General features: G+C 33.8%; 1 protein-coding gene across 3 annotated transcripts in view; it reads left to right on the plus strand.

The window, feature by feature from the left end:
* Tenm1 (teneurin transmembrane protein 1) overlaps positions 1 to 24925 on the plus strand; it is an 815224-nt gene that overhangs the window by 488723 nt on the left and 301576 nt on the right. For all 3 annotated transcript variants that reach the window (XM_058571492.1, XM_046468616.2, XM_046468598.2), the window contains one exon: positions 7014 to 7252. In XM_058571492.1, the coding sequence (XP_058427475.1) occupies positions 7014 to 7252 (239 nt within the window). The remainder of the gene's footprint in view (positions 1 to 7013; positions 7253 to 24925) is intronic.

The following is a 24925-nucleotide window of genomic DNA, read 5'->3' on the forward strand; positions in this document are numbered from 1 at the left end:
TTTGTTTTATGAACGTTGCCGCACCATTGTTTGGTGCATACAAATTGATAATTGTTATGTCTTGTTGGTGGATGGTTCCTTTTAACAGGATATAGTGTCCTTCTTTATCACTTTTGATTAACTTAGGTTTGAAGTTGATTTTATTCGATATGACTATGGCCACTCCTGCTTGCTTCCGAGGGCCATGTGGGTGGGATGATTGTTCCCAACCTTTCACCTTCAGCCTGTGTATGTCTTTTCCTATCATATGAGTCTCCTGAAGGCAGCATATTGTTGGATTTGTTTTTTTGGTCTAGGTTACTAGCTTGTGTCTCTTGACTGGTGAGTTTAGTCCATTAACATTTAAGGTTACAATTGAAATATGATTTGTATTTCCAGTCATGTTTATTTATTTATTTATTTTAGTTTGGCTAGTTTTTACTTTTTGGTTATTTTCCTCCCCCTTTACTGAGATACCTCCCGCTGTTAGTTTTTTTTTTTTTTGAGCTCTTTATATACCCTAGAGATTAGTGCTCTATCTGATGTGTGAGGAGTAAAAATTTGCTTCCAAGTTGAAAACTCTCTATTTACCTCACAGATTGTTTTTCTTGCTGAGGAGAAGCTTTTTAGTTTGAATCCATCTCTTTTATTGATTCTTAATTTTAATTCTGTGCTATGGAGTCTTATTCAGGAAGTTGGGGCCTAATCTGATATTATGGAGATTAGGGCCTACTTTTTCTTCTATTAGACACAAGGTCTCTGGTTGTATTCTCAAGTATTTGATCCATTTTGAGTTGAGTTTTGTGTGTGGTGAGAGATAGGGGTTTAATTTCATTTTGTTGCATATGGATTTCCAGTTTACCCAGCACCATTTGTTGAAGAGTCTATCTTTTCTCTAGTGCATGTTTTTGGTGACTTTGTCTAACATAAGATAACTGTAATTATGTGGGTTAGTCTCTTGTGTCCTCTATTCTGTATCATTGGTCTACCAGTCTATTTTTTTATGGATAATTTTAACTTTTAGTATTTTCTAGAAAATAAAATACCTATTGGAATATTTTTCTTCTATAAGATTTTAGAAACACAACATTCTATATTTAGTGATTTTTCCTGTAATCTGTGTTTTAATGTAGTGACAAGGACCTATTTTTCATCTTGAGCAATTAATGGGATGGCTGATTTTTCATGTTTACCCTTCTTTTTTTAATTGTTTTTTATTAGCTACACATGACATTACAATGATCTTGGCAATTCATACATTTGAATCATTGGGGTATAATTTCTCATTTTTTCTAATTGTACAGGTTGCAGAATCACATTGGTCATACAGTCACCTATATAATACATCAATCATATTGTCTATTCTATTCTGCTGCCCTTCCTATCCCCCCTATTCCTCCCCTCCCTTCCCATCCTTCCTCTCTATCCAATCTAATGTGATACACTTTTTTTCTTTTTCTCATTACAACATCATAAATGTATTCTGTATAACAATGAGGTTCTCCTTCCATCTTCAGTGCAACTCCCCTTCTCCCTCTTTTTCCATCCCACCTCTCTTCCCTATTTAGTAGTAGTCTTCTTCTCATGCTCTTCCTTCCTATCCCATTTTGAGTCACCCCCTTTATATCAGAGAAGATATTTGGCATTTATTTTTTAGGGATTGGCTAACTACACTTAGCATAATCTGCTCTAATGCCATCCATTTCCCTGCAAATGTCATGATATTGTTATTTTTTAGTGCTGAGTAATATTCCATTGAAGATAAAGTTGGCCCTAATCTTCATCACGTGGGGGCAGTCCCAAATTCCTTAATAAGACACTGATAGCACAAGAGTTAAAACCAAGAATCAACAAATGGGACAAATTCAAACTAAAAAGGTTTTTCTCAGCAAGAGAAATAATATGTGAGGTGAATAGGGAGCCTACATCCTGGGAACAAATTTTTACTCCTCAAACATCAGATAGAGCTCTAATCTCTAGAGTCTACAAAGAACTCAAAAAGTTAAACAACACAAAAACAAATAACCCAATCAACAAATGGGCCAAGGACTTGAACAGACACTTCTCAGAAGAGGATATATAGTCAATCAACAAATACATGAAAAAATGCTCACCATCTCTAGCAGTCAGAGAAATGCAAATCAAAACCACCCTAAGATACCATCTCACTACAATAAGAATGGCAGCCATTATGAAGTCAAACAACAATAAGTGCTGCCAAGGATGTGAGGAAAAGGGTACACTTGTACATTGCTGGTGGGACTGCAAATTGGTGCAGCCAATTTGGAAAGCAGTATGGAGATTCCTTGGAAAGCTGGGAATGGAATCACCATTTGACCCAGCTATTCTCCTTCTCGGACTATACCCAAAAGATCTAAAAAGAGCATACTACAGGGACACAGCCACATCAATGTTTATAGCAGCACAATTCACAATAGCTAGAATGTGGAACCAACCTAGATGCCCTTCAATAGATGAATGGATTAAAAAAGGTGGCATTTATTTCTACCAGTCTATTTTGGTGCCAGTACCAGGCTGTTTTTGTTATTCTTGCTCTGCAGTATACTTTAAGGTCTGGTATAGTGATGCTACCTGCTTCATTCTTCTTGCTAAGAATTGCTTTAGCTATTTCAGGTCTCTTATTTTTCCAGATGAATTTCATGATTGCTTTTTCTATTTCTATGAGGAATGCCTTTGGGATTTTGATTGGGACGGCATTGAATCTGTATAGTGCTTTTGGTAGTATGGTCATTTTGACAATATTATTTCTGCCTATCCAAGAACAAGGTAGATCTTTCCATCTTCTAAGGTCTTCTTTAATTTCTTTCCTTAGAGTTCTGTAGTTTTCATTGTAGAGGTCTTTCACCTCTTTTGTTGGGTTGATTCCCAAGTTGTTTTTTTTTTTTTTGAGGCTATTGTAAATGGGTTGGTTTTCCTAGTTTCTCTTTCTGAGGATTTGTCACTGATGGACAGAAATGCCTTTGATTTATGGGTGTTGATTTTATATCCAGCTACTTTGATGAATTAATTTACTAGTTTTAGAAATTTTCTGGTGGAATTTTTTGGGTCTTCTAGGAATAGAATTATATCATTGGCAAATAGTGCTAATTTAAATCCTTCTGTTTCTATCTGTATCCCTTTAATTTCTTTCATCTGTCTAATTACTCTATCCAGTGTTTCAAGAACTATGTTAAATAGAAGTGGTGAAAGATGGCATCCCTCTCTTGTTCCAATTTTTAGAGGGAATGTCTTCAATTTTTCTCCATTTAGAATGATGTTGGCCTGGGGCTTAGCATAGATAATAGCCTTTATGATGTTGAGATATGTTCCTGTTATCCCTAGTTTTTCTAGTGTTTTGAACATAAGTGGTGCTGTGTTTTGTCAAATGTTTTTTTCTGCATCTATTAACATGATCATATGATTCTTATATTTAAGTCTATTGATGGGATGTATTACCTTTATTGATTTTCATATGTTGAACTAAGCTTGCATCCCTGAGATGAACCCCACTTGATCATGGTGCACTATGTTTTTGTATTAAATTTGCCAGAATTTTTTTTAGAGGAGAGAGAGAGGAGAGAGAGAGAGAGAGAGAGAGAGAGAGAGAGAGAGAGAGAGAGAGAGAGAGAGAGAGAATATTTATTTTTTAGTTTTAGGTGGACACAACATCTTTATTTTATTTTTATGTGGTGCTCAGGATCGAACCCAGTGCCCTGCGCATGCCAGGCAAACACGTTACCGCTTGAGCCACATCCGCAGCCCCTAAATTTGCCAGAATTTTATTGAGAATTTTTGCATCTGTGTTCATTAGTGATATTGTTCTGAAGTTTTCTTTCTTTGATGTGTCTTTGTCTGGTTTTGGCATCAGGGTAATATTGGCCTCATACAATGAGTTTGGAAGTGCCTACTCTTTTTCCATTTCAGAAAATAATTTGTAGCGTATAAGTATTAGTTCTTCTTTATAGTTTTTTGTTTTTTTTTAGAAGTCAGCTGTGTATCCATGTTGTCCTGGGCTTTTCTTGGTTGGTAGGCTTCTGATGGCATGTTCTATTTCCTTGGTTGAAATTGATCTGTTTAAATTGTGTATGTCATCCTGGTTCAATTTAGGCAACTCATATGCCTCTAGAAATTTGTCAATGCCTTTGAATTTTTTTTTAAATTTTACTGGAGTACAAGTTTTCAAAATAATTTCTAATGATCTTCTGTATGTCTAAAGTGTCTGGTATTTCCTTTTTTATCACATATGTTAGTAGTTTGAGTTTTCTCTCTCCTTCTCTTTGTTAGGATAACTAAGGATTTGTCAATTTTATTTATTTATTTATTTTTGAAGAACCAACTTTTTGTTTTATCAATTTTTTCAATCGTTTCTTTTGTTTTAATTTCATTGATTTCATCTCTGATTTTAATGATTTCCTGTCTTCTGTTGTTTTGGTGTTGATTTCTTCTTTTCCTAGGGTTTTGAAATGTAATGTTCGGTCATTTATTTGTTGACTTTTTCTTCTTTTAAGGAATTAACTCTATGCAATGTACTTTCCTCTTAATACTGCCTTCATAGTGTGCCAGAGATTTTGATATGTTGTATTTGTGTCCTCAATGGCCTCTAAGATTTTTTTAATTTCCTCATTGATGTCTTTTGCAACCCATTATTCATTCAGTAGCATACTGTTTAGTCTCCAGGTACTGGAGTAGTTTTATTTTATCATTGATTTCTCATTTCTTTAAGCTGTGATCTGATAGAATGCAGGGTAGTATCTCTACTTTTTTGTATTTGTTAAGAGTTACTTTGTGGCATAACATGTGGTCTATTTTAGAGAAGGATCTATGTGCTGCTGAGAAGAAAGTATATTCACTTGTTGAAGGATGAAATATCCTATATATCTCAGTTAAGTGTAAGTTATTGATTGTATTATTGAGTTGTATAGTTTCTTTCTTTAGTTTTTGTTTGGAAGATCTATCCAGTGGTGAAAGAGGTGTGTTAAAGTCACTCAGAATTATTGTGTTGTGGTCAGTTTGACTCTTGAACTTGAGAAGAGTTTGTTTGATGAACATAGATGCTCAGCAAGGAGGTTTTGTTTTGTACATTTAATTGTAGCAACATAATGTGCTTTGCTCCAGATGGCACTGTAGAGTAGTTAATATTAAGGACTTTCGAGCCCAAATGACTTGAGTTCCAATTCTGCCATTCACTTGCCAGATAAATTTATGCAAGTTGCTTAACATCTATAGGGCTTCATTTCCTTAAATAAACAATGAAGACAATAACATGACCTATTTCATATGAATGAAGGCTAAGTGAGATAATGACTTCAACACAACACATAGCACCTAGCCTTCAGTTGGCATAAAGTATATGCAGAAAGAATTATATTTTCCGTGCTAGTCAGGTTTGTGTCACTATGACTAAACATGCCTGACAAGAACAATTAGATGAAGAAAAGTTTACTCTTGGGTTCATGGTTTTAGAGGTTCTGTCCATGGTTGGCTAACTCCATTGCTCTGGGCCTGAAGTGAGGCAGAACATCATGACAGAAAGGTATGAAAGAAGAATGCTGCTCACATCATGGCATGCAGGAAGCAAAGGGAGGGAAGGGTTGAGGACAAGATATAGTCCCCACAGGCATGCCCCCAGAGACCTACTTCTTTCAGCCATGTCCCACCTGTGTACAATTACCCCCCAGTACAATGGCCTTTTCAATTATTAATCCATCACATGGAATAATCCACCAATTAGTTTATGGCTGTCATCACCTAATCACTTCACCTCTGAACTTTGCTACATTGGATAACCCATGAGCTTCTGGGGGGGACACCTCTTATCCAAACCGTAACACTTTCACTTATTTGTTTTTGGCAACTCCTTCCAGGTGAATATATCACTAATATTTATGGAAGACCTATATTACAATATTTACAAAACAGTCAATGATTATCCTGCAGTAATTCAAATATGACAGCAGCATGACCCCATTTGTATGAAGTTCTATGAGAATCAATATGAATGTTCAGTGGAAAAAATAAAGAATAATGGTTGTAAATGTTAATGGAAATAGCAATGTACTTAGAAAAGATGAGAGGGAACTTCCCAGTAAAATGAGAATGTTCTGCATCTTGATAGGGGTTTAGTTTGTAAAGGTGATTGCATTTGTCAAATTTCAGCAAATGTGCACTTTAAATTGTTCATTTGATCATGTAAAAAATAGCATTGAAAAAACTGTAAAAGTATCAAACTCTAGATAATAATATGGAAGCTGAAATATGTAAAGGGAAGTATACTGATGTATGCAGTATGCTCCAAATTGCTCAAATACCTGAAAGGAACTGATGGGTAGAAGAGTGAAGTGATGTGTAGATGGTTGATAAAGTGAATATGGTCAGATCTTAACTGTAGAATCTAGTTGGTGAGGATATGGGTGTTTATTATAAAATTCTTTGGCTTGACTCTCTGCTTGATAATTTTTTAAGATGAAATTTTGGGTGAAAATATGAGAAAAAGCTAGCCTACAAGGTTTGATATTGAGGAACGCTGGTGTTCAGTGCATTCTAATTATCAAAATGCCTGATGATATTCTTTCTGTATTGAATGGAAGACAGGGATATAGTGAATAATATCAAGTGTTGATTGTTAGTGCTCACTAGCCAGGAAGTCAGGAAATGCAAGACTTCTTTTTAAAAATATTTTTTAGTTGTAGATGGGCCCAGTACCTTTATTTGTTTATTTTTAATGTGGTTCTGAGGATTAAACCCAGTGCCTCAACATGCTACGCAAGAGCTCTACCACTGAGCTACAAACCGAGCCCTGCAAGACTTCTTTGTTCCTCTTAAAGGTCTAAATGAGGAAAGCTGTAAGTGAGAAAAGAAGACAGAGACCACTGGAGGCACTTTAGAGTTCCCTCTTGGGTATATGAGACTTTTGCCGGGCTTCTCTGATTCCTCTGAGCTTTGTCATAGTATTATTTGAAATTAGTGGAGCTTATGTTTTTATGGCAGTGGGATTTGGTATTATAGCCCAGACTTTTTTGTTTTCTCCCCCACAGGCATTTTCTGTTCAAACATGGATCCGGTTCATCTGCTATCTTCAGTGCTGCCAGTCAGAACTACCCTCTGACGTCCAACACCGTGTACTCGCCCCCTCCCAGACCACTTCCTCGAAGCACCTTTTCTAGGCCTGCCTTTACCTTTAACAAACCTTACAGGTGCTGTAATTGGAAGTGCACAGCCTTGAGCGCCACTGCAATTACGGTGACTTTGGCCTTGTTACTAGCCTATGTGATTGGTAAGCCCTTTCTTCACATGCCTACATTTTCTTCTTAATCAAAGTCTTATTTTACTTGTGGTGAGGGCTGGGGGATTTCTCTCTCCACTTTGGGATGTACAAATTTGGACCACTGCTTAGGATTATAAATAACAAATGGCTTTCTAATTAGTTTTTTTTTTTAATTTCTTAACCTTAAATACTGCTGCAGAGAATAAGGAATGGTCTTTGAGAAGAAATATTTATACTACTAACACAGTCTTATTGATTGCAATTACTGTAGTTAACAATTTTCCTTTCAATTAAAAGGTTGTTATGGTTTTCTCATTAGAAGTCATAAGTACTAATCTACAATAGCTTCTTAAATTACAGTTAAACAATAATACTGCCACTGAATTTTCAGGTAGCAATTTCATTAAAGCAGTAGTTATTTGCAAGCTATCAGAAAATCCAGTGCATAATTTTCCCTAAGAATTCAGATTTTTACACTGAGATTAAAAATGTATCCTTATTTTCATTAGGTAATTGAAAATTGTGTGGTTACTATGTTTGGGAAAGTAAAGCAAAAAACAGTTGTAAGGCACTCTTTATACTTAAAGGAAAAATATTGCTGCTGTTCTTGAGTAACCCTGATTAAACTTACCCTCATTTAATAGCAAATTGTATTGATTTTTCTGGATGGAATTTTATTTTGACTTAATATTAATTTCCTTGCTTGAGTTGTTCTGAAGTCCAAAATGTAAATTAAGAAACATGTATTTTGTGAAAGTACTATTCTTAGAATGCATAAAATGTCATGATAGAAAAAATATTCTATCCAGATATCTCACTAGTAACTTATTTTCAGGTTTAATCCAGTTTGCTAATTGAAGAAGAATTACCCACTAAGACACAATGACTATGATTCTGAGAAGTAGTTAAAAAGGGATTTGGCCTTTATTATAAATAATAAACTATATTTGGTTTGTTTCCATTTATCTAGAGAGTGCACAATAAGAGAGTTCACATAATCATTTTCTATTGGACTCATAAAATAGGCAATAGTAAGTAAAAAAACATACGTTTCGTAGGAAAATTACTGAAGATGTCAGTAGTATAGGATCATAGCCTATGCTGATGTTCAGGTTTCTCTCTTTCATATTTCCATCACACATTCTAGATACATTTAAATAATGTTTGTATTAAATGTGGATATTACCTTATGATATCAGAATATATCTTTTATCTCAGGTATTTCAGGATAACCCAACATGTATGTTTATTTGGTTTGTAATAACCTGTAATATGAAATACTGCTTAAGGGATGAAGGTTGGGGATGAGAAAGTATTGCAACTCAAAATAATTTTAATATGAAATCATTTAATATAAGAAATAATTTGAGAAATTTAAATATAATTAAAGACCATTTAAAATGTTCTCATTCAATTATGAGACCAAATTTTGCATTATGGATTCATTTCCATTACCTTTTTTCCCCAAATTTTGCTTTATTTGATCCATTTTCTATTTTAATTTGTTATATATGACAGCAGAATGCATTATAATTCATATTACACATATAGAGCACAATTTTTCATATTTCTGGTTGTACACAAAGTAGAGTTACATCCTTCTTGTCTTCATACATGTACTTAGGGTAATGATGACCATCTCATTCCACCATCTTTCCTACCCCTGTTCCCCCTCCCTTCCCCTCCCTCCCCTTTTGCCCTTTGCCCTATCTAGAGTTCATTTAATCCTCCCATCTCTCCCCCCCCACCTGACAGAATATTATGGATCAGCAGCCTTAATTAGAGAAATCATTTTTTTTTTCATTTCCACTACCTTTTAGTCCACACAGAGATAATGTTTTAGATATAAGAATGAACCCCTGGTATAAACAAATCCAAGTAACCAGAAAACTCATTCATACATTTATACTACATTCATAACTGTATTTCTGCTTAAATATATTATGATGGCTCTTCCTGGATCAAAATTTTCATTATGTATTGTGAGACATGTTTAATTAGGATGTGTATTTATTCATTTAATAAGTGAAAGTAGAATTCACTCATTTAAGGACTGCCTTTTTGAATAGGTAAACAATGGTATATCAACTTGGTATGACAGTAAGGCAGTGTAGATTACAAGTAAGGTTAAGAGCATAGATTTTTAAGCCTCTGCCACTTAAATATGTTACCTTGAGCAAATTATGTAACCTTTTCAAGCCTCCAATTTCTCATCTGTAGAATAATTATTAAATAGTACCTATAAGATAGGATTGTGATGAGCATGAAATGAGTTAATATAAACAAAGCACTTGGCATAGGGCCTAAAATATTGCAAGTAGCCTACAAATGTTAAATATTTTTATAATTACTAAAATTCACTAGTCCTGAGAATTACCCATGACTGTTTTACTGAAAAGGCCTGGCACATAACATCCCTGTCAATAATATCTGTTGAAAAATGAATTATGCTAATTTATTTACACATATTAGCTCACTTAATTCTCTCAACATTCCTTAAGAGTATCAGTTTTATGAGGAAACCGAGGCACAACAAATTAAAGAGGTCACATTACTAAGAAGTGAATATCCTGAGCTTTAAGAGAGAGCAGACTGATTCCAGAGCACACACTCTTGAGCACTAGGCCTAGTTGCCCCCCCCCCCTTTTTTAGCACTCTAGCAAATATTATACTTCATTTACTTCTTGGACTACTAAATAAATCCACCAGATTTTTTGCTTTAAGTTACAAATTCAATTAGATGTACCACGTCTTCAATTGCAATGGTGAGTGCAACTGATAGGTTGATGGTAAGAATTATCTTTTGAAATTTTTTAGCATGCAATTTTCTAGATGCAGAAATATCAGGCTAAATGCTGGCACAGGAGGGTTAGTGAATGAAAAAATGAGGAGATGTTTATGGCAAACACTGTAACTTTCTTCCCATTTCTGTCACACTCTGGACATTATGTGACTTTGGATAAATCAGTAAAAATCTCTTCCTTGATTTATCCCATCAGTGCTATATTGCTGACCATCTCAGGAGGGTAGAGTAAGAATTCATAAATACACATTCAAGTGAAAGATGCCCCATAAGAACTGTAATATATAAAATGATTTTTAAATGGCTTTCTGTGGTTGAAATAAAATAGTATTATATTTCAAAATATAAAACCATTTCACTTTTGACTCTTGTTGAATCTGTAAGAGTCATCATTTTTTTCAACCCCTTTTGCAGTTGCTACATAACCCAAGTAAAATCTTTCACTGAAACTATTTACTGTTTCTATTTCCCATGCAAATTCCTTTCTGCTATTTCATTTTCCTCTATTATCCATTATATATAACCTTTAGATAGTAATGGCTCTATGCTGTGCTGCCCTCAATCCCCTAGAGGAAATCACACCAATATCAATGGGACATTAATAGATGTTCTATGCATCATGGCTCTGTAAGTGGTCATTGGAAAGCAAAGGAATTTCAGTACAAGAAAAGAGTGGCAACCAACCCCATCCCCATATCTACCCACTATACTTTTTGGGTCAGCATGAAAATAATTTCTTTGAATTAAGTTTTGAGGTCATAAAATTTGGTAAAGAAAGATATGGAGTGGTGCTGATTATATGAAGATATCATGGAATGGCTATTGTCATCACTTCCCAATAAATATGTAATATTTTCCATCTGAATCAAAAAATATGTCCCTATGCTTCATCCTCTCTGATATTTTGGCATCAGTGATGTATCAGTGCCAGTCAGAAACATATTTGCTTGAATTTACAAATCAGCCATATGCAGTAGTAGTCAGGAAGACAGATGACAATATGCAACGCATCAAGAAAAGGCGAGGTTAAGACACTTCATCAGTGATTGTGAAGGGCACAAACAGAGCTCCTCTGGCAATCTCTGATGTTTTGATCAAGTTTCTCCACAGTCAGCAGTTTATATAAGAGGCACTAGAAACTTACAAGAATACATTGTGCCTGGGGTCAAATGGACTCTTGCATCAAATCAGTTGGGGAGTAGGAGTTTCTGGCTCTCAGACCCAATATCATCAGTTAATGGCATAGATGATCTTTTTCCTTTGCCATGAAATTAGCAGTGATTCCTACCACCTTCAGTGGCTGCAGGTAGTATGCAAACTGTTCAGATGAAATAATTGAATTCCATGAATCTTGCCATGATATGCTATATGATCCATGTGTTAAAAGTTGATCAAAATGGATATTAACAATACAGAATTGGGAAAGATAGAATATAGAATCCAGTACTCTGATTCAAAGTTTAGGAATTAGACTATCCAAAAGGGAAAAGGGCCTGTTTGCATTATTCTCTGTATCACTGATTTTAGTGCTTTCTTCTGTCTCCTTTATACTAGCCCAAATTGTCTTACTTTCTGTGGCTATTATTACAATAGAGTAGGAACGGTGAAAATGTTAGAGTCAGAGGAGTGCAGTTTGTTCATTTTTCCCATCTCACAACAAAAGTGCAAAAACTTCCCTACTGAGGGAAGCAATATAATGGAATGAGGCATGTTCTAATTTTGGAATATTCAAGATTTTTAATAAGAAAATAGAAATGAAGGTTCTTCCCATTCAATCAAAAACCCAGTGTCCCCTCATATAATGTTTGCTAAATGTAGATAAGTATGCTTACCAAAAATATCTTTTAATTGCTAGCCACTTCATCAGTGTCTCTCTGCCTACATTTCCTCATCTTTAAAATGGGAATGTTGATAATACCTTCCTCCAGGTTTTCTATAATTAAATGAAACAAAAGCATGTAAAACACCCAGGATATTGCTTGGCAGATCTAAATAAAGATTAATGATAATATCAGTGGAACAGGATTTTTATGAAATTATTAATTTGAGCTGAGATAAGCATAATCAGCATACAATTTATCCTAATATGAACTGCTCTTGTTTCCTTTCTTTCCAAAGTCATCTAAAACAATTTTCAGAGCCTGAATGTGTGTCTAACAATAATCCTCTAATGAGTTTGTTATTTACTTCTGCCTATTTGAAAATAGCCATCACTTTTCCTTCATTTTACTAATTTCCCTCTCTGTGGTGTTTCACCTTTTAAATGCTTTTGTATTTTTTTTATCTAGAGTCCATGTCTAGGTTGAAACATTTTTATTAGAACTTATTATAGCTCATAATATTCAACAAGTAACTCAGCATAAAATGTTAAAACAAAACCATTTTACATTATCCTATAGAAAATTATCAATCCTTTTGATGTCATGCTTAATACCCAATTGCTTCTTGCAGTAATGATGATCATAATGACAGATTCAGTCTTACCACTGACTTTTTCTCCACTTCACAAATCTACTAACTTTCTAGCAGTCCATCTAAGCAAGAATCTGGAAAATGGTGGTGTAACTTTAGTCTAATTACAAATCTGCCATTCGTGCATTTTTCACAGCCTTTTTTAAAAATAATTTATATGTTCATTGTACACTACCTTTTGATATAATATGTTCCATAAGTTTTATCTCCACCATTTTAAGTGGCAGTTTTACCTATCATAAATAATATTAATTAAATCCAAATTAAACATACTAAAATGACAGGATGCACCCATGTCACATACAACGAATTTACAGGACTATAGTTAGCTCTTCTTGCTCAGAATGAAGGCATTTTGATGAAAGACAAATACGATATTTATTTTCACCTGGAATTCCAGAATGCTGTGTACTTGATATATAGTATGAGACATTATTTCATAAGCAAATTACAAGTGGACATCAAATACATATCTTGCATCAAGAGATATTTTCTCAAGAAGAGGAAGTAACTTTTCTAAGCTCTTCTCATACAGGAATTTCTTAGCTCTCTTAGGGTAGGGAAATTAAAATGAAATACCTGCAAAATATATAAATATATACTGGAAAGCATAGTAAAAGGAGCATGGAGAGCAGGTTAGTAATTTGGGAGATTCACATGCTTAACGAATTTTTACAAGAGCAAGAATCAATTTTGAAAATTCATAAAAAAAAATCAAGAAATGTATGTCTTTTTAGTAAACAGTTTTAATTCTATCACATAAAGAAGTTTTGCTCTTGTTTTACCCAATTTCTACCTCACCCACTTATATATAATGTATATAGATAGATAGATAGATATGTTATGTTATGTGAATATTTTAGACCCATACTACATAAGTTGTTAAGCTATACTTATTCCAAACTGAATAAGAATAAACTACATTAGAGCAATTGCTTTTAAACAGATATCAGGTTAACCCATTTTTTATTTCAGAAATATGACTAAATTTCCATATAGGACACCCAGAATGGGGGGGACTATCACCAATAAAATATATAATTTGTTATAGTGAGCACCAAGAGGTAGCATCTTAAATGGCAAGGTTTTATCCATTTGTGGTTCAGCAGTATTCCCTGCATAGAGAGGTGAAAACATACTTGTTTTCATAAATGCAAGTATATATTAATACCAAATGTTGCAAAAAAATGAAGGATACAGGAGCCTGGAAGGAAATGAAGATAGTAAGCAGAAACAGATCATGAAAGATATTTTAAGTCATGATAAGGAGCTTGAAATTTATTCCTAGAACAAATGGGAGGGTTTTTTGATAGGGCAAGAAAATTATTTGCTCCAATTTACACTTAGAAAAATCACCCTAATAGCAGTTCTGAAGTTGGGTTTGGCAGGCAGTGTGATAGAACTTGTAAAATTGAAGCCATGAAGACAAATTGGGAAACTATAATAGTAATACAAGTGAGTGATAGTGAGAGCATAAACTTCTGGGAATGGAAAAGGCGACAGAATTAAGAAGTACTTAGAAGATAAAACACACTTGACTTACTGACTTATTAGATGTGGCAGGAAAGAGAAGAATTGTTGTCTGATGTAGGGACTGGGTAGATGGTGATACTGTTAGCCAATGTAGGAAATTGAAGGAAGAGATACAATAGAAATAAAAAGGATCATAAAAGACTATTATGAACAGTTGTGCATCAACAAATTGGATAACCTAGAAGAAATGAATAAACTTCCTTATGCATATCACCTACCAAGAGTGAATTATAAAGAAATAGAAAATCTTAGCAAATCAATAATGAATAAGGAGATGAATTAGTAATAAAAGGCCTCCTGACAATGAGAAGCCCAGGACCAGATGGCTTTACTGATGAATTCCACCAAACATGTGAAGAAGAATGAATTCCAATTCTTCTTAAACTATTTCAAAAAAAAAAGAAAAATAGAGAATACTTCCAAACTGATTTTACAAGGCCTGCATCACCCTAATACCAAAGCCAGAAAAAAGCACTAGAAAAAAGAAAGAAAGAAATAAAGAAAAGAAAAAAAACTTCAGGCAATATCCCCAATGTACATAGATCTCTCAACAAGATAGTAGGAAACTGAATTCAACAGCACACTGAAAATTTCACCAGCCATGACCAAATAGGATTCACCTCAATGATGCAAGGATATTTCAATGTACATAAATCAGTAGGTTATACATTACATTAACAAAATGAAGGACAAAAATGTGATCATTTCAAGGCATGCATAAAAAGCATTTGACACAATTCAGTATCTCTGATTAAAAGATTTCAACAAATTAGGTATGGAAGGAATGATTCTAAATAGACTAAAAACCATAAGAGACAAAACCATAGCTAACATTATACTCAATAGGGAAAATTTGACAGCTTTTCCTGTAAGATCCAGAGTAAGACAAGGATGCCAACTCTTACCAATTCTGTTCAATACAATACTGGATTTCCTGGCCATAGAAATGAGACAAAAGAAATAAATGGCATCCAAATCGGAAATGAGAAAGTCAAATCATCACCATTTGCAGATAGCATGATCTTTTTTTCATATTTATGTTTAAATGACACATAAAATAGAAATTATACTTATTTAGGAGGTTTCAATACTTACATATATTATGTGTTTAAATGAGGTTGAACATATGTATGTTTATTTATCATTCATGGCAAAAATCTTTCAAAATCCTTCTTTCTAGCTTTTTAAAGTGTACAGTACATTATTTTCATCTATAGTTACCCTACTCTACAATAGCGCACCAGAGCTTCTTGCTCCTAAGTGTATCTTAGCAACTTTCCCAATCTCTACCTCTCTCCTAATCTCTCTAAGCTCTAGTGATCATCATTCTACTGTTATCCTCTAGGAGATCAACTTTTTTAGATTCCACATGAGTAACATCGTGTGATACTTATTCTTCTGTGCTTGGTTTATTTCACTTAGCATAATGATCTCTTGTTCCTTATGTGTTGTAAATAACGGGATTCCTTTTGTTTTATGGTTGAATAGCATTCCATTGTGTACCTGTATCACATTTTCTTTCAACGTAATCTTATATATAGTAGTTTCACCTTATTTATGGGGGACACATTCCAGGACCTCCAGCAGTTGCTTGAAATTATGGATAGTACTGAACCCTATATATACCATGTTTTTTCCTATATACACATGTCTATGATAAAATTTAATTTATAAATGAGGCACAGTAAGAAATTAACAATAACTAGTAGAACAATAGAAAAATGACAACTGTATATTATAATAAAAGTTGTGAGCATGTGCTGTCTCTTTCTCTCTCTCCAAATATCTTAACTTCTCATTACACTACCAGTAATATTTTCAGGAAACAGTTGACTGCAAGTACCTAAAACCATAGAAAGGGAACCATAGAAAGGACAGGGGGCACTTATGTATAAAAAACCCTAGACTCCATGAAAAAAAACTGTTAGAACTAATAAATGCATTCATTAAAGTTGCAGAATACAAAATCAACACACAAAAATTTGTGGCATTGTTCTACCTCAACAGTGAATTACCTGAAAAAGAATTTGATTGCCACCCAATCTGTGTCTTCATACATGTACTTTGGATAATGATGTCCATCACATTCCACCATCCTTGCTAATCCCCTGCCCCTTCCCTTACCCTCCCACCCCTCTTCCCTATCTAGAATTCATCTATTCCTCCCATGCTCCCCCCACTTACCCACTATGAGTCAGCCTCCTTATATCAGAGAAAACCTTCGGCATTTGTTTTTTGGGGGATTGGCTGACTTCACTTAGCATTATCTTCTCCTATGCCATCCATTTACCTGCAAATGCCATGATTTTATTCTCTTTTACTGCTGACTAATATTCCATTGTATATATATGCCACATTTTTTAATCCATTCATCCACTGAAGGACATCTAGTTTGGCTCCACAATTTAGCTATTGTGAATTGTGCTGCTATAAACATTGATGTGGCTGTGTCCCTGTAGTATGCTGTTTTTAAGTCCTTTGGGTATAGACCTAGGAGAGGGATAACTGGGTCAAATGGTGGCTCCATTCCCAGATTTCCAAGGACTCTCCATACTGCTTTCCATATTGGCTGTACCAATTTGCAGTCCCACCAGCAATGGATGAGTGTGCCTTTTCCCCCACCTCCTCACCAACACTTATTGTTGTTGTCTTCATAATAGCTGCCATTCTGACTGGAGTGAGATGATATCTTAGAGTAGTTTTGATTTGCATTTCTATAATTGCTAGAGATGATGTGCATTTTTTTCATATATTTGTTGATTGATTGTATATCCTTTTCTGAGAAGTGTCTGTTCAGGTTCTTGGCCCATTTTGATTGGGTTTTTTTGTTTTTTGGAGTTTAGCTATGATATTATAGGGGAATTATGACTGTGAGTGAATGGAAAAGCTTAAGATGGTCATGGTAATATATCAGAATATTAGATATCAGACTTTGAGCATGAAATATGATACCCTATTTATTTTGGACCTAGTTAAGGAAGAGGTATGAAGAGTTCTTTCCAGATGAAATCATTTGTTCTGAGAAGGCTAGATTCTTGGCCAAGAATGATCTCACAAGGTAGTCTTCCCTGGTTGGATTCATAGGCACATTAACAAGTTACACAGAAGTATAGACAGCATATAAACCAGAACACAATACTGTGTTAGAACCTCCATGCACAGAAGACCCACCTTGATATCCACATCAGATAATGGCTTCTCAAGAACTCCTCCCTTGGGGAACATAAATAAGTACAATCACTATGGAAACAGTATGAAGATTCCACACACATAAAAATACAAATCTACCATATGATCCAGCTGTCCCACTCTAGGTATATATTCAAAGGAAATAAAGCCAGCATATTAAGGAGATAGCTGCATGCCCATGTTTATTGCAGCAATAGTTAAGATATGGAACCAGTCTAGGTATCTATCAACAGATGAATGCATAAAGAAAATGTGTACATATATACAATGAAATATTATTTGATCATAATAATGTGTGGGTATGTGTGGCAGGGTTGGGGGTGAGAGGTAGGAAAACGTGGTTGGATTTGGGGATTTTTTGCAATGCGTGCTCTATGCATGTATGAAATATTACACTGAGTCCCATTAATGTGTAAATCAATATATGTTAATAAAAATACAATTAAAAATAAAGACATACTCTCCCTTGGGGGTCCTATTGCTCTCTATGGGACAATAATGGACAAATTAAGAGGGATCAATGACACACTATAATTTTCTGCTGATCAAAATCTCATCAAAGTATTGCCAATCTAGTAAATGTAAACCTTACGTAGCATAGTTAACTTTTGAAGTAATTGCCACCATGAGAGTTTCTAAGGATGGGCTTCAAAATAATCTGATAGTTGATTGAATGTGATAACAGGAAATTCTTAACTGAAAGAAAACACACATGATCTGATGCCTTATAAAGAACCATTGATTCTATTTCATTTCTTTTTCATTAAAGGAGCTTGGTGTTCTGATGAAATGATCAGAAAACTTCAGACTAGCATATGTACATATAACTTCAGAGAAGGTTTTTGAGCTCTCAGATAAACTAGTTGTGGTTCTGACCTCAAATCAACACAAATACAAGTTTGACAGCAACCAGTCTATACTGCTTTACTGCCTCCTACAGATGAGACAAGATTTTACTCATTAATAGTCATAAGTTTTATTAAATCAACTTGTTCCATTGTTGTTTTAGACAAACTGCTTAATTCAGTTTTGCCCTTTGTTCATTTAAAAAAGGACCTAGATTCCCTTTGATCTTGAATCTGAATTTTAATTATACAGATATTAAATATGAAAAATAACAGTAACACATAATTGTCTTTTTATGTGGTACTGGAGATTGAACCTAGAGTCTTATACATGTAGGCAAACACTCTATCACTGAGCTACAGTCCCAGTTCCATTATTGTCTTTTGTATACAGCATATCTACAAATGCTTTGCAGAATTGACAAAAATAGTTATGGGTTTAAATGAAAATAATATTAACTAAAGATAACAGAGCAAAGATTTTGGTGTTTACTCATAATAAGCAGCCAAATTAATACTAATTATATAATTCTTTAGAGAGAGATTCCAGCTGTCAAGAAGTTAGAAATAAGCATACAGCTGTCCCTTAGTGTCTATGGGGGATTGGTTCCAGGACCTGCTACAGATGCCAAAATCTGTAGATGCTCAAGTGCTTTATATAGAATGACATAGTACTTGCATATGAACTATGTCCATCCTCGTATATATTTAAATCTTCTCCAGATCATTTGTAAATACAAAAACAAATCATAAGTAAATACTCTGTATATAGTTGCCATGCTGTGTTATTTATGGAATAATGACAAGAAAAAGTCTGTACATGTTCAGTATGGATATAATTTTTTTCCAAATATTTTCCATCTGTGGTTGGTTGAATCCACAGATGCAGAACTCATGGATATGAAGGACCAATTAGTATTATACTAGCAAAGAAAATGGAAAGTTTTGAAATGGAGTGGTTTTGTTAAAAATAATGTGCTACATTCAGTCATAGAATCCTTATGAACCAAATACTTTGAAACTAACAGCATAGTGATTTCCCCACTAAGTAGCAGAGAGTTAAGATGATTTCAAAAATATACTTTGTCTTATCATGGTGGTAAAGCTAGCCTTAGTCTGGCAGTCCTTAAGTAGTTGAGGGACAGATGACTTTTTTTGTTGTTCTTGTTGTTGTTACCAGGGATTCAACCCAGGGGCATTTAACCATTGAGCCACACATTCCCGGCCCTTTTTATTTTTTTTATTTTGAGACAGAAATTTGCTAAATTGCTTAGGGCCTCGCTAAGCACCTGGGGCTGGCCTTGAACCTGCAATCCTTCTGCCTCAGCCTCCCACATTGCTGGAATTATAGGTGTGCACAACCATGCCCAGTGGATCAGATGACTTTTGAGCCTAGTTGAACTGTTTAGATTTTTGGAAATGAAAGTTCTTATGCTAGTGGGAAAATGTGGTAAAGCTGTGCACATACTCAGTGCTGTTCAAGGCTACATATCACATGCTCAAACATTATCATGTAGAATGTTACAGAAATGGCACTAGTTAAGATTTACCAACATAACAGGCTGTGAGTGTATTTGAAAGCCAGATGGAACAAATAGATCCTTTCTTTGTCATTGCTAAAACACAGCCTGTTCCAAGACTGAATAAAATCCAAACAAATCATTAGTATCTTTGGTTTCTCTTCCAGCCTATGGAATGCTTCTAGATTGGTTCCCTGACCATATCCTACCCTTGTATTATTCAACATGAAACTCTTCTTGCTGATAGGCAACATTGAGTCTTTTGAATCAGTGAAATAGTAAATGTAGAACATAAGAATGGGGGTAATTTAAAGAATAAGAAATTTAATGGACAATCAACAATTAACTATACTTTGAAAAAAAAAATGATAAAATAAAGAATATGGAGTCCAGCGATAGGGGTATCTTTTGACCTAAAGGAAACATTATTCATTATTAGCATATATAACAAGGTGAATACTATAGTCCTATTTTTATAGGCAGTAATAATGTACATGTTTTTGTGATTTGAGTACATAGGAACGACATTAAAATATTTAGATTACTCACTATTTCAGTAGCATCCTGGCTAATGAGGCCAAGGTCATGGGCTGAGTTACTATTTCAGCCTGTTAGCTTTGTTCTTCTTCATTACCAAAACCTATAGTCTTAATTTCCCTTTGTGTTTTACTCCCCAAATCAGGAACCTAGTCTTGCCTTCTGTTCCCTAACGAAAACTGAATTCAGAGATTAATCTGATAAAATAGTCAGGTTTTACCTGATACAAATAGAATTTGTTAAATGCTATTAAAATTTTCAAATTTAAGTCAAGAGATTTTACTTAAAACCTGTGGTTTACATAAAATTTTTGTCTTCTCTTGAAAAAATAAAAATATCTGACACCCCTAGACCTGGATTCATCCATTTAACTACACATTTATTGAGTACCTACTATGTGCCAAGCAGTACTTCAGTCCTTAGTGTGGTGAAGATAATATGACAATCATTAACTGGGACCAAATAGGGGCTGCTTCCTACAGGATCATGAACTCACCAGTCCATCAGAATACTCATCCCACCTCTTCATTCTATTATATGACCTGCCTTCATTCTAGACAGACATATAAGATTGCAACCATGTAATAAGTTAAATCTCACTGAAGTATAAGTGGCTATGACAAAGATAAGTGTATTATATCTCCCTTAGTTTATTTGCATTTTGTTAGAAGACAGTCTTAAACCACGAATGGCAAATCCCTGACATTGATGTCATTACTTCCCTGTCCCATACCCTTGGAATATATAAGTGATCAAATGCAAACAAACATTCTTTTCTGCTGAGTCTAGGTTCTGTAATTACAGTTGGCTCAGAAGTTGATATGTGTTAGCCATCAGTTCTTTAAGCCAAACAAATGAGATATTCATGAATTTCCAAGCCTTGGAAATATTGGAAAGTATTATGTGAAAGGAAAATATGGCCTGAAAGTACAACACATTGACCTTATTAGTAAATCTGGCCTTTTTCATATTTAAAAATGATATCCCTAACTAAGGCCAAATATTTTATGGAATTGAGCAAAAAGGCACCAGATAGGGCTGGGGTTGTAGCTCAGTGGTAGAGCTCTTGCCTTGCACATGTAAGAAACTGGGTTCAATCCTGAGCACTACATAAAAATAAATAAATAAAATAAAGGTATTGTGTCCATCTACAACTAAAAAATATTTTTAAAAAGAGCACCAGATAGATAAAAATTTTATTACATTCCTATTACTAGAGATTCTTTTCAAATGGATGGGCTATAGATATTGAGTACGTAATGTTCAGGTGTATGTATTTTCATATGTATTATATAAATGAAAATTTATATTAACAGTGAATTCGGAGTTCCTACACGGCAGCATTAGCCTCTTAAATCCAAATATGTCCACTGTCCTTCAAAAAGCAATTCAAATCAACAAGGAAAGGAAACAAAACCACACATAACCTACCCCAATAAAATAACCAGTAAACAGAGAATTCTTCAAACTTTAAATTACACATAAGTAGAAAAATTAACACCCAAATTAAGCAGAGTTAGCTCTGTAGCCCATTTCAGACCCAAGAGTCAGAAAAATTAAATGGAAAAGAAGGTATAAGACTTGGGGCCTAGCTGTACCAGAATTGATCAAATTACTCCCATTAAAAAGAAGTCTCATCCTTGATGGGCTGATGCTGAGAACAGATCTCATACCTGGTATATGAGGACACTGGCTACTTTAATTGAGAGGAATGTACTTTAAAGTGCACAGAACTAGAGTTGATGTCCTTGGGAAGGCAATCTAAAGTGGTGGGATCACTAATTTCTCCTCTGTTGGAGGCTTAATGGTGAAAGAAGGAAGCAAAAGGTAGAATTTTAAGATACTACATAAATAAAAGCACATCACAAAATTAAGAGATATATCTAACTCCTATCCAAAAGGCATCATCAATTTTAATTTTAAAAACTGCATTTTAATAAGAACTAGAAAATTGAGTAACCTAGCAAGTCACCAAAACTCCAGACTTCTATCTGCATACAACTCTTACTGCTGGCCCAGCAAAATAAAATATTTCAGAATGAACATAAAAAAGAAGATAACAAAGCTCTATAATAAGAGAGTAGAAAATAAGAATGCCATTTCACCAGATGAAAAACCTCCCCAAGTAACCAATCCCAAAACAGAATAAAACAGAAATAAAACATTTCAATCTTAATAAAGCATCTTTAAACAAACACTTGAAGATATTAAAAAGGCTCAAATAATAAATCTTGCAACTCAGAGCAGAAATGTGCAAAATGAGAGTTAACTGAATGCAGAAAATGAATTGAAGAATAAGATAAAATCATCTTGAAAATGAAGACTACACTGAATGGTGACCAAGAGAGAAAATATTTTAAACTATAAAGAAACACAATGATAAAAGGCCCTAAAATAGCAAAAAGAATAAATTGAAGAAAAAAGTTTAGAGAAAATTATTGATACAGGAGGTAGACGAAGAAACCTAAACTACATATCACTATAATTCCCAAAGAAAAACAAAACAATGAACTAAAACTAATACTAAAAATTATAATCAAAGAAAACTTTCCAGAAATAAAAGACCTGATGGTAAGTAATAGAGGAAACAACCTAAAATACCCTCAAATGCATTGGAAAACTGTCAAACAGTCAATTTCAGGACTTATCCTATTAAAAATATTGAGCTTTAATGATAAAGAAAAAATAATAGTCCTTTGGATCTTGGAGTGGAAGGGGTCATTTATAAAAGAAAGAAAATCAGATTGGCATCAGGCATCTTAACAACAAAGTGATGTAAGGGTAAAACAGCATTTTCAAATGTCCCAAGAAAGAGAGTATGAGCTAAGAACTTTACTCAAACCGGTTGTCCTTTCATTTTTAGGGGCATAGAAAAATAATGTTAGAACTGTGGCTGTGGCTCAGTGGTTGAGTGCTTGCCTGGCATTTGTGAGGCACTGGGTTCAATTCTCAGCACCACATGCAAATAAATAAACAAAATAAAAATATTGCATCCATGTACAACTAAAAATATTAAAAGAAAGAAGAAAAATAATGTTAACATGCAAGAATTTAGGGAATACTCTGGTCACAAGCCCTACTATGAGTCAGTGAACTTTTTCTATAAAGGACCAGATGGTAATATTGTTAAGCTTTGGATGTCTCTGTCACAACTACTCAACTTATAACCTAAAGCAGCCAGAGATAATATGTAAGCAAGTGAGTTTGACTGTGTTCAGATAAAATTTTATTTATAAACACAGAAATATGAAATCCACAAAATTTTCATGTATCCTGAAATATTATTGCTCTTTTAAAATTTTTCAATCATGTAAAAATGTAAAACCTGTTCTTAGCTTTCATACCAGACAATGGGCCATATTTGGCAAAGAATTGTAATTAATTGAACCATTCTATAAGACAAGCTTTACCCAATTAAGACATGAGGAACTATGGTAAATAGTCTGATGGTGAATGCTAGACTTCCTTAATTGTATATTTAAGATTAAAACAAAGGTGGGGACAAGAGAGGAAAACTAGTAAGTAAAGTTTTTTTTTCTATCAGTAGTAATAATGCAGCTAAAAATAAGAAAAGAAGAAAAAAGGGAAAGTAGATTGTCACATAGAGAATCAAGGTGAGAAACCAAATAATATGAAGTCAAGCAAGTGAAAAGAGGACTGAAGGAATTAGAAAAGATAATAGTACAAAGGTAATCAGTAGAACATAAGCACAAACCTCAAATAGCCAGTTTTTAAAATATAAAAAAACTATAAAAATACAATAGAATTAGTATAATGCTATAAATATAGCATAAAATAATTATATAATTGAGTTGAAACCAAATTTGTCTGTCCCATCTATGAATGTAAATTATTTAAGTCATGTATTGAAAAGTAAAGATTTAAAAATAGCTCAAAAAATAAACCTAATTTAGTTTGCAAGAGTCACGCCTGAGATAAAGGGAGTCAGAAACAGCAAAAAATTAAAGAGTAGGCAAAGGATTTACTAAGCAAATGGAAACAGTAAGAAAGACTATGAGCTTCATATGAGGCAAAGTAGAACTCCGGTTTATGAAAACCATTCAAGACAACAAAAAGGATACTTTACAACAAACTATGATTATGTATAACCACCTATATAACGCAAAAACTAAGAAGAAATGCAAAGAAACTATAAGGTGAAATAAACAAAAATACACGAGTAACAGGAAATTTTATCCCACTGTGAGCAATTCATGTCACATGAACCAAAAATAAGTATGCAGAAGAACTAAAAATAAGCAAAATTAATAAGACGTATCTTAAGGCAATGTGTTGATTATAACACCCTGTTAATAAAGAATATAGCTTCTTTTTAAAGTTTCATAGAACATACACAAAATTTGATCATGTATTATGTCACAAAGGGAGCTTCAGTGAATTTCATAAATTAGAAATAATGCAACTATCTTTCCAGATAATGGTGAAATGAAATTGCAAAATAATAGGAAAATTTTAAAAACAAGAAAAATTGTTCCATTTGAAAAACTTAAAAAATTTTAGCAACTCTTATATAATTGGGGAAATAAAATGTAAAATTACAAAATATTCAAGAAGTAATGTTAATAAACACACCCTATGTCAAAATTTATGGAATAGAAGTAAGCCATTTAAATAGGAAAAATTCATATGAATAAAATGAAAGAAAATAAATTTTTGAAATCAATAAAATAAACCAGGATCTCAAGAGGTAAATAATAAAGATAAAACACAAGTTGATGGTGTGATAAACAGAAAAATAAGGAAAAATAAATAAAATGATATT

This window comes from Marmota monax, unplaced genomic scaffold, assembly GCF_021218885.2.
Source record: "Marmota monax isolate L192 unplaced genomic scaffold, Marmota_monax_Labrador192_F-V1.1 WCK01_AAM20220418_F8-fsc00054, whole genome shotgun sequence".
NCBI classification, from domain to species: domain Eukaryota; kingdom Metazoa; phylum Chordata; class Mammalia; order Rodentia; family Sciuridae; genus Marmota; species Marmota monax.